Here is a 13336-nt window from a genome sequence, read left to right as displayed (position 1 = left end):
CTTTTAATAAATTGGGTGGCTATAAAAACATTTGGAATTATCAGTGTGTGACGTTTTCATTGGGACTAACTTCTTATTATATTGCTTTCTGAATGGCTTTTGGAAGCTTCATTCCCTATAGTTCCAGACTTTTTAACTATCAACATTATCACTGTTCTAATGGTAGCTGTTTCCCTCCACCCACTCCCCCACCAAGTGAAGGAATGACTGTTTGGAATTTTGCAGAAGTCATAAGCTTTTGTTTGGGATGTGGATTCTTTCAGTGGCTGTAGAGTAGTTATTTTACTTCTTTGTGATCTGAAGGAAGCCTAAGAAGGTAAATATGATGCTTTAAATGATCCTGAAAACTGCTTTTATAATATTTAACTGCAAGAGGTGAATGATTTATGTTGCCAACTTTGTCAATTTAACAGCTCTGTAGGCTTCACTAAAAATGAGCAATCTGCTTGAGGTGGATGTGGTATTTAGTCATTCTCCTAATAACTTAATAAAATGCAATGAACACTCTATCTGTAAAGGGCCAGGTATAACCAGATTTGCTTACTTAATCACTGATTTTGAGGAGATTACAGAGTCAGCAGAAACAGATATATGATTATAAAGCATGTATCACATGAGCTGGATTTTTGTATTTTTCTGGTGTTTGGAACAAATTCCAAAAGAAGATTTCAGAAAATCAGTGGCACAAGGTATGTTTTGTGCATTTCCCGACAGCATCCTTTTCCAGTTCTTTCTCTTTAGTATGCAAGGCCAGTTAGTGCCATCTGTCACATGTTTGTGATATATAGGCCATGGAACAAGGGAATCATGCTCTTAGAGTGGAAAATGAAGAAACCTCCCTGATAGTAACATTAAACCTATTTTCCTACTGCAGTCAAAGCTAATTCAGGTAGTTGTAAATTCACTTCTTTTAAAGGTGTGAAACCAAATAGTAAACTAAATTAAGTTGCAATCTGTAAATCTGTTGTCACTGTGTTCTCTACAGGAAGTTTCATAGACACTCTATTGGTGCCACCTTCCTAGGGCTAAAAATTCCCTTCCTTTCAGAATGTGAAACCTGTATTTCAGCTACTGCTGTGGCCAAGTTTGATGCTTGCTGATGATTTCTCTGTTAGTGTATAGTCAGGGTTTATTAAGATGGTATTGTTTAGTATGTACAACTGTGTTATGTATGTACAACTGTTTTCTTTTGAGTAAAACAAAAAAAAAAAAATGGTGTAGAATCTTTTCTATCTCCTCTCTTAGTGATCAAAATCAATGTTTTGAGAGGTAGATAAATGGATGTTATTCTGATTTGCTATCCTTTTTTTTTGTTGTTGACTTTGCTGCTGTCACAAGTTAAATGTTGGTAGCACTAAAATATTGCTGTTATTATCAATATTTCTACACTTATATTAGTGGAATACTGTAAAAGTTATTACAATGTGACCCATAGTAAGGACAGCTAATATGAAATGTGATATTTACAAACATTTGCATTAGACTGTGTGATGATTCTGTTTAAGGCATCTACTTAATACACAGTAGTAGTAATCTAGTTTTTCCTATACATGTTTGATCTCTTACAAAACCTTGTCATTCTTTAAATTTGAACATACATTATGTTTAAAATGTTATTTGTATTATAGAAAGCAAAACATATCAGGATCTGTACCAAAACAAACAATTCCTAACTTATGCAGGGCTGTGTTTGGAAAACATAGCTTGTTTGGAAACTGCTGCTAACTATGTGTAGGAGAATGAAGTTATCTCTGCAAGGAATATTCACCCTTGACCCATGTGTCTTCTTTGGGTATTATAATTTGACAGGAACCACCAGAGAGAGCACAGTGTCATTGAAGGTGCAGTTTACTTAAGGAGAACAGTTTCTATTTCATTGGAATAATTGAGTCACATATAAATAGCAACACTGGACAAATACAGAATATTAAATGTTAGATGCAGAGCATAGGATTTTAGATCTGGTATCGTTGGCAGACGCATCAAATCTGGCAAAAAATATCAGCACCTGAGAACATGACACTTACAAGATTATACAGTGCTGAAAAGTCACATTTACCACCTACTCAGCTATATTATGTAGTTCAGTCTTCTATATTCTGTTAAAGGCAATACCAGTGAGAACCTATGTAAGTAAAATTTAGGATTTGTGAATTACCTGCAAAGACATAGTCCTCATTTTATGAAATTAAATAAGGAAATTCATAGCACCACATGAGAATACCATCAGAATAATCTGGAACATTCATAGCAGTGCATGTGAATATCAGCAGAGTGATCGTACATAAAGAATTTATTGGTTGTCTTCTGTGGAAACACAGTCTCCTAGTTTTAGGCAGACATCTGTATTATTTAGTACTGTGTTAAGCAGCTCTCCTTCCTGGTTGACCGGAATCTTAGATTAGCTATAATCACTGCATGTCTTGTGATTTTCCCTTTCTCAATAGGTGGTTCATCTCCATAGGAAATATCTTTTTCTTTTTAAAATACCTTTATTTCCTTTAGTCTTGGTTCACTTTATAAACAGATAAAATAGAAAGTGTTTATTTCTATGTAATATCCATATTGCTAAATATGCTTTATGTGCCATCTAAAACTAACTCGCTGTTCCACGGAATGTCTGAAAAGGGTAAAATTCACAATTATGATCCCAATCTGGACATACAATAACAAGCTGTCAGTCTTACACTGTCAGTACATACTTTTTATGTCTCCAAGTTTATAGTTGTATTAATGAAACACTCGCAAATCCTGTGATATGCTTTTGCCACAATTTTTACATTTTATTGCTATAGAAGGCTGCCTGGGAATTCAGTATCCATAGTGTACAACAACCATCATGTAATTCCACTAGAAGTCAGCAGAGAACTCTGCACTAGTTCCAGTGGGTCTTTTGCCTTCTTCAGGCAAAGAAGGCTCCTGATCTCTTCTGCAGCATCTCTAAAAATGTTTCTAAGGAAGTAGTTTTAGACTGACAAAATTAGGTTATAAAAAACCCCCAAACAATGTTGAGGAGAAGCCTTGTCCATCGGTCATAGTAAAAATTCAGTGTTTTGGACTCAAAGATTTCATGATTACTAAAATTCTTATGCTGGATCCTTTCCTGTTCCAAAAAGTTATAAGATTCATAGAGCAGAGGTGTGATTTGTGCTGCTTTTTCTCTTCTTCCATTAGCTTGAGCATTCTGTACAGCTTTGAGATGTGCTGTGAGAAATCTCCGCTCAACTGTTCCATTCCGAGGAAGGAAGCAACAAGCTTAAAAACTTTTAGAGGATGACGATCTAGGATTCTATTCTGCATGCCTGTAGAGAGTGGTACATCACAAATTAAAACCAATGGGTACTTATGTCACATCAGCTTTGTTTCAGAGTAGAACAAGAAAATCTGGCCCAGCAGAATGTGAATGTAACTTGCATATTGTAGTACGATGATCTCTTCTTTATATAATACTAACAATCTGGCTTTAATTTTGAGCAAATGTTTTGTATGATTGCACACAAAATTTCTTCCAGAAAGACATAATAAGAAGTCTCTGTTTTATTTTGTTTCTACTATAAAAAAATTACTTTTTTGTCTTTTTTGGTGTTATCCTTTCTTTACTCTTAATCATTTCTCTTCTTATCATTTCCTGATAAACTTTGGTTGAGCATTCTATGCATCAGTTTTATTTTCTTCCCACCTGAAATTTAGAAGTTAGAACCTTATTAATGTAATCTAGAAAAAAATTCCTCATGGACTTACACTGACATTTCTTAGTACTTATATTTTTCTCTTCACAGTGAAAATATTTTACCTCATTTGGGCTGTTACTTGGGGGGTTTTTGTCTTAATTTGCAGGTAGTACATGACTACTAATAAATTCTTCCTTCTCCCTATTTGTTTTCCTTCTGAAGTTTGTCTTTGCTTTTCTCCTCCTTTTCCTAACAATTCCTCTCTTTCATGGTACCAGCTATCGTCTTTGCTCAACCTGTTTTAAGTAAATAGTATCATGAACTGACACTCAGAAATTGTTCCCAGCTAGTTTGCAGGAGAGCCTGAGCACATCCTTTTAAAAGTTCCACGGGGCTTGGTTTCTGCATAGCCTAAACAGATCTTTTTACTTGCAAACATCCCCTTATATCTTGTCTGTCATCTAAAAACATATTTGCAAAAAACATCCCCTTATATCTTGTCTGTCATCTAAAAACATATTTGCAAAACTATTTCGACAAGCTTGAAGCAGCTTGAGAGGGGAGGCTGCTTTCTCAGTGTAACACCCTCTCAGGATCAGTCCCTTAGGGGGCAAGAGGATCATCATGAAGGCCAGCATTGCTGGTTTACAGAGTAACGGAGATTATTGTGTATTCTAGATATAAACATCAACTACTCAAAGTTCCCTGTAATTGAAAGAGAAAAAAAAATTAAAACTAAACACCCCCCTCCCCCCCCAAAAAAAACCAGAACAAGCTATTCTACCTCAACGGTAACATTTGCATGTATTTCTCATCCTTCTAAGTTGTCTATGCCAGCTGAAAAAAAATAAGGTAGTTTTTAATTAGGTATTGTACTATAGTAATCTTATTAGCATACTTTGCTAATACACTACTTTGATTGCTTCAGTATTTTATTTTTCTTGTTATGTTTAGGGGTTTTTTAGCTTGGAAATAGATGTAATTGCCTGAAACTACTCACGTTCAGAGAGCATATGTACAATTTACTGGAAATCATGTTCTATTTAGCATCTGTAATATCTTAATGCCATTGTATGTTTTGGAGAAGTTATGTTATAAATTCAGGAATAGAAATGTGAGACAGAATAATAAATTCAGGAAAACTAGTCCCACAGTAATATCTAGTAGTCTGGTGCATAGACCAATGTAAACCTTTGGAATATTAGTCTTTTATCATTGGCTCAGTCTTAAGTGCACACATAATTTATTTGAATATAATGGTTTTCTGGGCATCATGAGAAATGTGTCACAAACTAGTGCAATCTTTAGCTGTTAATTACAACTAAATGTCTGTACTGCATTCCTATATTAACCAAATTAGAAAAAAAAAAATATCTCTAGCAAGGCTGTAGATTGTTCCAAAAACACTATTAACACACTTTTCAGAAAAACCTGCCACACATAGACATGATCATTCAACAAATTATCTTATTGCTTGCTGATTTATTTTAATTTTTAGTACTTATATTTGCCAAAACACAATGAAAATACACAGTAGGAAACCTGCAACATTGATCTGACTCACTAAGAATGTTTTCACTCACCTCTGACTTGTCTCTGCTGGTTTGGTCTACTCAGTACTCAGTTTCAGCCTGTTCATTGAGAAGTTTGCATTGATGGCTTCCATGAATACTTTCTGCCAGAAGAAGAAAGTGTTTTCTCTAGAGATATTTTAAATATTCTTCTTGTTGGATAGAATCCAGATTCAGACTAATGAATTAGGGAGTCTGGTTAATATGGAATAATTAATGAGCCAGACGCAGAGAAAGAACTAAAAATTGAAAGATCAGCTTGATTTAAATCATAAATTAAAAACAGTAATGGTTTTTCTAACATTTCTGAACATAGCATTGTGAGGAACAGCAGACCTGAATCCTTGCAGCATCTACCAGGATATGGAAATATACAAAAATATGGTTTAGATTATTCTATACATTTTTAAAAAGCTTTTACTAACTTCAAGATGCTTTTCACAATTATTTTATGTTTAGATAACCATTCAGCTTATTCTACTTAGCAGCCTAGGTTAACATGTGAAGATTGCATGATCAACATGATTTTTTAAAAATGTTTATCTTCATAATTTTAATGATCTGTCTTTTAGTAGAAACATTACATGACTTTAATTATATCCTTATATAATACTAACGGACTCCTGAATTTAGTGACTAGGTATCCACTATTTCTTTTTGTTCATCTTATTTAGAGTAGCTTTAGTCTCCACCTAATGTACATTTTTCCAATCCTGTCAGAAGCACAAAATTTATCTTTATCATTTTGTGTCCTTTCTTTGCTCCTTACTATTTCCTTCCATTCCAGCTTACACAAGTGTAAGCCTTACTCTTTTTCTTTGTCCTTACTCATCTTGCCCATTGGCTCACGTTCATCACCCCTTCTGCCATTCCCTTCTACTTCCCTGGTTGCTCTCATGCTCTCTCTGCACCATTTGAGAATTTGCTGAAGCACAGATGGCAATTAATCTCCCTGAGTTCATCCACAAATAATCACGTTTTATTTTAAAGAAAGGCAATCTCCATTTTATAAGGTCTATGTTTTATATATTATAACTTAATGAGAAAATAAAAGTTTATGTGAACTATTAGATGCTGCAGAATAACTTAATAGCAACACTATCTTCAAAACTATATATATAAAAAGTTACTGTTGTAATACATTTTCTTTAAATACAGCAGACACTGTAGCTATACTGCAATACAATTCTATCTGGCTTTTAAAGAGGTAGTTGAGTGATTGTCTCAATTTTTTAAAATCTATTTATTCTTTGCTTTATAGGAGATCCTTTTCCCTTGGAATAAGTCTGGCTATTTCATCCCATGTAGTCTGACGAGTAGAGATTTTATGACCTCTCTGTAACAAGTGGAGGAGCAAGAAATTGATTTCTATATTTGGCTAGTGTTTGGCTATATATATTTTTTCCTTTTGTGAAAGGAAGGCTTAAGTGAAAGTTATTCCTGTAGATGCACAGAAGGCTAAGGAAAAAGCAGAGATCTCTTACTACACTTTTTGACACAAGCAGCTCAGTGGGAGACTCAGCACAGATGGTTTAAAGGGCTGTTGTAAGGACTGAAATAGTCTCTGGACTTCTCAAAAGTCCTAATCTCTTTAGGGCAATGATAGCTTGTAACCGAGCACACAGGGGTCTGAGAGAAGCTGCTGCTGGCAGAACTCCCAGACTTCAACCACTGGTGAAGGTCACAATTGTTTAAAGTATATAATATAGGAATTGGAAGAGTTTTTATGGAATAGTCACCAAGTTGCTGTCTATTTGCTCTTGTAACCTTTTTTTAATCACTAATGACAAGATAGGCATATTAAAACACGGGTTTGATGTTAAAAAAAAGTGTTATAATGGCCAAATTACTATATAATCAGGGAAATGGGATTTTTTCAATGTGATCACAATTATATATATTAAAATAAATTTAATCTTCATCATCTCAGACCATCTACAGTGTTAAATTTGTTTCACTCTTTTGAGCTGTTTACATACCTATTCCATACAGTAATCAACTTCAGTTTTCACTTGAGTATGAAACAAAAAACAATATATAAAAAAAAAAGGCTGGAAATACTTTGGTATTAGAATGTTAGGGAAAAACATAACCTGTCTAATTTCCAGAAGCATTCATTTACAGTACTTCTCCCATCCCCATTTAGGTCAGAAATTTAACTGCATTTTTATTACATTTTTTAGTATAGACTTGAACCTGACTTTGAATATTTTGAAAACCATTCAAGGTCAAAGATATTTTAATGGGTTTTATTGTATTGTACATGTAAAATGTGTATTGTGAGTTTTCTTTTGGGTGATGATGAAAAGTGTGCTCCTAAGGAATTGTTAACATTAAATATTTCCTTTCATAACAATAAAAATATTAATTGTCTTGAGAAAACATCCATTGTGGGTAATGGCATGTCAAAATTCATCTGGCAGATCCTAATTGTTCACAGCCTTATTTTTTGTCTTGCATTGTTATGAGGAGTTGCTATCTTGACCTAGAGAATAAGATTGGAACTTAGTACTGTCTTAAATCTGCTTATTACCATTTTGTAAAGAGTTGCACAGCTCCTGCCCTGTCACATCAATAAACTGAAAATTTACTGTGGCTAGTGTTTTGGAGAAGTTCAAGCAGAAAGCTGAAATCTGCTGATCTAAGGCTATGGCCAGTGGGAATGTTTCCAAGTTTAAACAGAGCTGAGAGGTGCTACTGAAAATCTTTTCACTAACTGGTCATGAGAGAGCATTTAGGAGGCAGATCCTTGAGCCAATATTGAACTTCTAGGCAGTGCTGGGCAGAGCAACCACACAACCCAGGTAACCTCTGTAATGAACTGAGCCTTCTAGGATTCTGCATGGCACACTGCAAGCCATCCCTACATTGCTTCAGCTGTGTCTGTGAAATGGTGTTTTAAAGCCGCATTATAGAAGAATTCCAGATGACCTGACCTCATTACTTCTGGAATAATATGTTTCTGGTTTGAAGGAATCTCTCTTGATGACTTTATTATTATGTGTTGGACACTTTGTCCACCAGAGAATAAGTGGGAGAATAACAATGACAAGATAGTGCAGACTGACATTGCAGCTTGAGAGCTACTTGTATGTGCAGAAAGTTTTATTGAAGAATGTATCTTCTATAACATAAGTACTGGATAGGATGTGTGACTCAGTTGATATATCAGATTTCCATTTCCTTTTCCTTTTCTTTTTTTCTTTTCCACTTCATTTAGAGGAAAAAATAAACTGAAAAATAACTGACTTTTAAATTGATGTGAGAATTTTTGCTGTCTTACCTACCCAGATCCATTTTACATTTAATTAGATTAAATGACCCAGTGTTTCTTATATCAATGTTATTTTATTTCAAAGTTCATTCCTGTCCTCAGCTTCAGCTGTCATTATGGCACATCAACATTTAAACTGACTCCAATGTAGAAAGTTTGAGACTTAGTGGGTCTTAGTGGGATTATCTCACCCTGAAATTCCAGTCAGCTTTAAATATTTATGCAGATAATTAATTTTTGCTGTTCCTTTACAGGATTGACATCTTCAAGTATGTGATATATGGTGTAGCAGCTGCATTCTTTGTATATGGCATTCTGCTGATGGTGGAGGGATTCTTTACGACTGGTGCCATCAAGGATCTCTATGGAGATTTCAAAATCACCACTTGTGGCAGATGTGTGAGTGCCTGGGTAAGTGGTTAAGAAGGCTTTTGTACTTATAACAAATTCATCATGCTTTGTATATTTTTTCTTGCCTTGTGATGTTTATTTTTTGGTTTTGTGTTTCTTTAATATTTTGTGATACGTCAGTTCAGTGTTTAAAAATTACAGCAAAGGAGAACAGAGTGTTACAAATGTTCTCTGTATTGGTTAAATGCTAAGTAATTCTTGCTACCCAGGAGCAATGAATTCCACCAGTTGAATGAGAAAGCTCATTACCTCAGCAATGTAAGCTGTACTGAACAGGACTAAACTGTAAGGCCTACAGCTCTACTGGGAAAGAAATATTTCCCTTACTAATATTTTCAGTTATTTTAGGAATCTTGCTTGTTCCTCTTTGGAACAAGCTGAAACCTGTCATCAGGTTCTATTTTTTTTCTAAATGGCAAAGAGTCCATTATTTACTCCTGTGTTAATCTCTGATTTGGAGAGACCATTCACTTATGACCCTGGAAAACCTAGATTCAAAAAATTCCTATTTGTACTAGGACTTAAATGGAAGTTTCCCATACTAAAATTCCTGACTGTTTCAACTGGGATTATTATTTTAACATTTCTGTTCAGTGTCAGGTAGGTAACAATTTTTTTTTGGTATTTGATTGTTCTGAATCTAAGGTAAGAGGCCTGTGCACTTGGTATCTTTTGGAGTTGGATAAATCTGCAAACACAGCCTTCATCAAAACCTCGTATTTTGTGATGAATATTAAATGAATAATACACCCAAATAGATACGGGTGTTAAAGTACACTTATTTTTATGCTATATTAACAATAAATAATATATGAAATAGTAGGCAGGGTTGGGTTTCCAACTGTACTCTACCACAATTGTCAACACTTATTAAAGTGGAATACAGTCTAAACAAATGTAAGCAATGGATACTTCCAGTCAGACAAAGACTATCAGAGCTAGTATTTTGGATAACCTGACGTTTAAGGTTAAACTGGACACAGATGGTCTAAATCCTATGAAGTGGGGAATGCAGTATATATGTCATCTCTACATAAAGGTAACCTGCTCCAGAGTAATCCTGTGTTTTCATCTCTTTTTCTTTCGTTCTTGTCATCACTGTATGATTTTGGCACTTTTACTAAGATTGCTTTAAAACCTTTAAATAAATATATAAATAAAGACCGAGAACATTTTATATAAAGAGCAGTCGTTGCTTACACCAGCACTGCTTTCACCTCCTGGAAAGAAGTCTCTAATCTGTATTCACAGAGGACCTACTAAGCTAGTTCCAATTCTGTATAGAGCTGCAAAATTTTCAGAATATTATTTTTCTTCACAGCTCCCATGAATGCCTGTCCTCAGTACTGCAGCAGAGCAGTGCAGTGCGCTCTCACAGTTTTGATAACTGTAATTCTATAGTAGGTGTCTAGAAGAAATGAACAGTTAAGCAGCTATTCTATGGTTAATATCACTGTTATTATTAGTGATTCATTACATTAATTCCTAAAGCACCTTACTTTCCTCATCAGTAATAATTTACATTGCTTGTGTTTTACTTTGAGAAGCCCTGGGCTGATACACATTGTGCAGCTGAGGTTAAGGCTATACACTCTTTATGGTCACAATTACAATAATCCATCAATTAGTTTGAGTTAAATACATTGTGGTCATTATTGCTGAAGTCAGTGGAATTTTTTTCTTTTTCTTGGTGAAAAACCCCATGAATCTGTTGTTTGATTGCTTGTCTCATTTTGATGATATGTCAGTAAGATTGTTATACAAATGTCTGGAGTCATTTTTTGATGATTATTCTGGCTTTAGTGTCTGTGCTCTAGAGAGTATGTGTCAATTAAAACTTGATACCCTTTTTGATTAGGTTGATTTTCATTGTCTCATCCTCAAAATTCCTAATGGGAAAACAACATTTGAGATTTGAAAAAAAAAAAAAAAATGGAATTAGAAAATATTTTAATCCAGCCTTGATGTGTTCAGAATTTATTAACATATGCAATGACATAAAGAAATAGGATAGGACCTAAGAACAACAAAAAGAAGAGTGGAGAGGTAAATGAAACCGAATCAGCATTGTATGTCGAGGCCAGATTGTTCAATTGTTAAAAATGTGCTGTAATAAATTTTTTGGGGTACAGTTGCCAAAATGAGATAATGCTGTTGAAAGGGGTTGGCAGATACTACAAGCTGCAAGAAAGCTTCCTTGTATACAGTTTTGAGCTAGTAATTTTGTAAGTATTAAAATTTAATCTGTCAAAGATTAAACAGTTGGTTTCTTTTAGCAATGCCTTAATACTAACAGAAATGTATACACAGGATATTTGTTGTTTTGAAAAACTAATATTATAAAAGTGGCTCCACATCAAAAACACCTTTGTAAGAAGTCCAATTGTGACTATGATTTCACATCAAATTTGTTGATGTCTTTCTAAATAGAAGTTTAGCATGTTAAAGTCTGAAAATGAAGTCCCTCATCTTTACTGTTGTCACTAGTTGTTTGTCATTAATATTTTGCACAAGCAAATTTGTTGTCAGTGACTAAACCTACTTTGAAAATGGAGGGAAAAAAAATCAATAAAAAATTTAAAGAAGGCAAAGTTTATTTTAAGTTGTATTTCTATATATGGAAATATGAAAACAATGGATTTTTCTTAAGAAATATTTTTGAAAAGCAGGCTTTTCAGAACACTGATAGCCAACATCTGAAGGAACTTTTCATGTGCCCTTCCTGACCTCTCTCCTCAGCTGCAAATAGCTTACTTTCTAGCTCTGAATAGGAAAAATAGGGTAAAAAGAATTTTTTTTGCCTGAAGTAATGGAAAAAGAAATAGCTCAACCTAACCTTTCCAGTGACAGTATAGTTGACTAATCAGCTGTTTTGAGCATTCAGAGGCTTAGCATCCAAGTTGTGTCAGTGCTGCCATGGAGTAGAGCCCCTCACATCTGAGAGAGGCCTTGTGAAAGTGGCAGTGAAGACTCAATGTTTGCAGACTTAATTTACTGTGAAAAGTAAAAAAAAGCAGTAAAACAATACCAGTCACATTCAAGGAGGAATGGTTTTGTTTCTAGTTTTCATTTTTCAATGCCTGAACATGCTTTTAGGGTAATAAATAAACAGTCATATATAACAGCTCTGCAGCATGATTGGTAAAGAATGGGAGACAGGCCTGAAGCCAACTGTAACACTGTTTTCATGTTTACAGTTTAATACCCTTCCTATTTATATTCAGCTCCCTTGGTCATGGAGAGCCTCATTTACACCTTGTTTTAGAATATCTGCTTGCACAGTCAATAGAAAAAAATGAACAAAGAAACACAATGACACTTTCCCCCTCATTTTATGCTCTAAAATGGGAAAGGAGGTTTGGGGTTGTTTTTTATTTCATCAGAAAACATATAATTGGTGGTTGTATTTCTATTTCTTTGTATCTTGCTTTTCAAAAGAACCATGTTAAGGCTCTAGAGAAAGATGTTTTATATGCTAAACTGCACTGACATATACTTTCTGTGTCTTTAGTTTTAGGATTATTTTATTTAAATTACTGACAAGGATTTTTCTGCCTTTGAAAATAATTCTGGGTACCTGATTACCTATGTGCTATTTCACACATGCTTCTTAAGTGCCTAAACTAAAACATGAGCTTCCCAAAATATTTCCAGATTTTATTTTGCAAAAAAAAAAAAAAAAAAATGGAAGCTGCACAAATGTTTTGAAAAACCATCTGTGAACTCATCACTTCATCTTTTCCTTACCAGACCAGTTATTTTAGAGGCAGTGAAACTGCATCATATTGATACTTGATTCTTTGTGTAACAGGAGGAGGAGAGCTCAGTGCAGGCTCATCTGGCTTTCCCACCCAGAACAGATGTATTATTTCTGAATGTTAGAAATGAAGTTCTCATTTCTGAAGATTAGATACCCTGTCTGGATATTCTGGGGAAAAAATGCTGAGCTGACAGACAGGGAGGCCTTGCTTCTGATTAAATTCTGCTCCATCTGAGGAATATAGCATGCTTCGTACTATATTTGTGAGAAATAAAGGACCTTCTCTCCAAGACAGCAGATATGCTTATGGGTCCAGAGCCCTTTAACCCAATCTTAACTAAGGAAAGTATCTAAAAATCTCTTGTCCCCCTACATGTTAAGTTGTGCATGCCGTAAGTAGTTTCAGAGAGTGACACGGGAAATGGGGAAGGTGAGATTCATAGTGCTCTGACCTTTCAGATTGCTCAACTGAAAATCAGAAGCATGAATTTTTTCCAGAAATTACCCAGAAGCTAATGGAGTAGTTAATTTCAGAGGTAATATATTATGACACAGATAAATCCCACCTAATTAGGAATGTCACTAAGGTTGTCAAGAGAAAGGCCTATGCTCCTTCAGCAGTTAAAGGAGAGGGAGGCTTAGGCAAACT

The 13336-nt window shown here is 34.7% G+C and overlaps 1 protein-coding gene across 2 annotated transcripts in view; it reads left to right on the top strand.

Moving 5' to 3' along the window:
- The window catches only part of GPM6A (glycoprotein M6A), a 118241-nt gene that overhangs the window by 85834 nt on the left and 19071 nt on the right, over positions 1-13336 (top strand). For both annotated transcript variants that reach the window (XM_069012153.1, XM_069012152.1), the window contains one exon: positions 8771-8927. In XM_069012153.1, coding sequence (XP_068868254.1) covers positions 8771-8927 — 157 coding nt within the window. The remainder of the gene's footprint in view (positions 1-8770; positions 8928-13336) is intronic.

The sequence above is a fragment of the Aphelocoma coerulescens genome, chromosome 4 (assembly GCF_041296385.1).
Source record: "Aphelocoma coerulescens isolate FSJ_1873_10779 chromosome 4, UR_Acoe_1.0, whole genome shotgun sequence".
In the NCBI taxonomy this organism is placed as follows: domain Eukaryota; kingdom Metazoa; phylum Chordata; class Aves; order Passeriformes; family Corvidae; genus Aphelocoma; species Aphelocoma coerulescens.
This window is presented reverse-complemented; position numbering and strand designations above follow the sequence as displayed.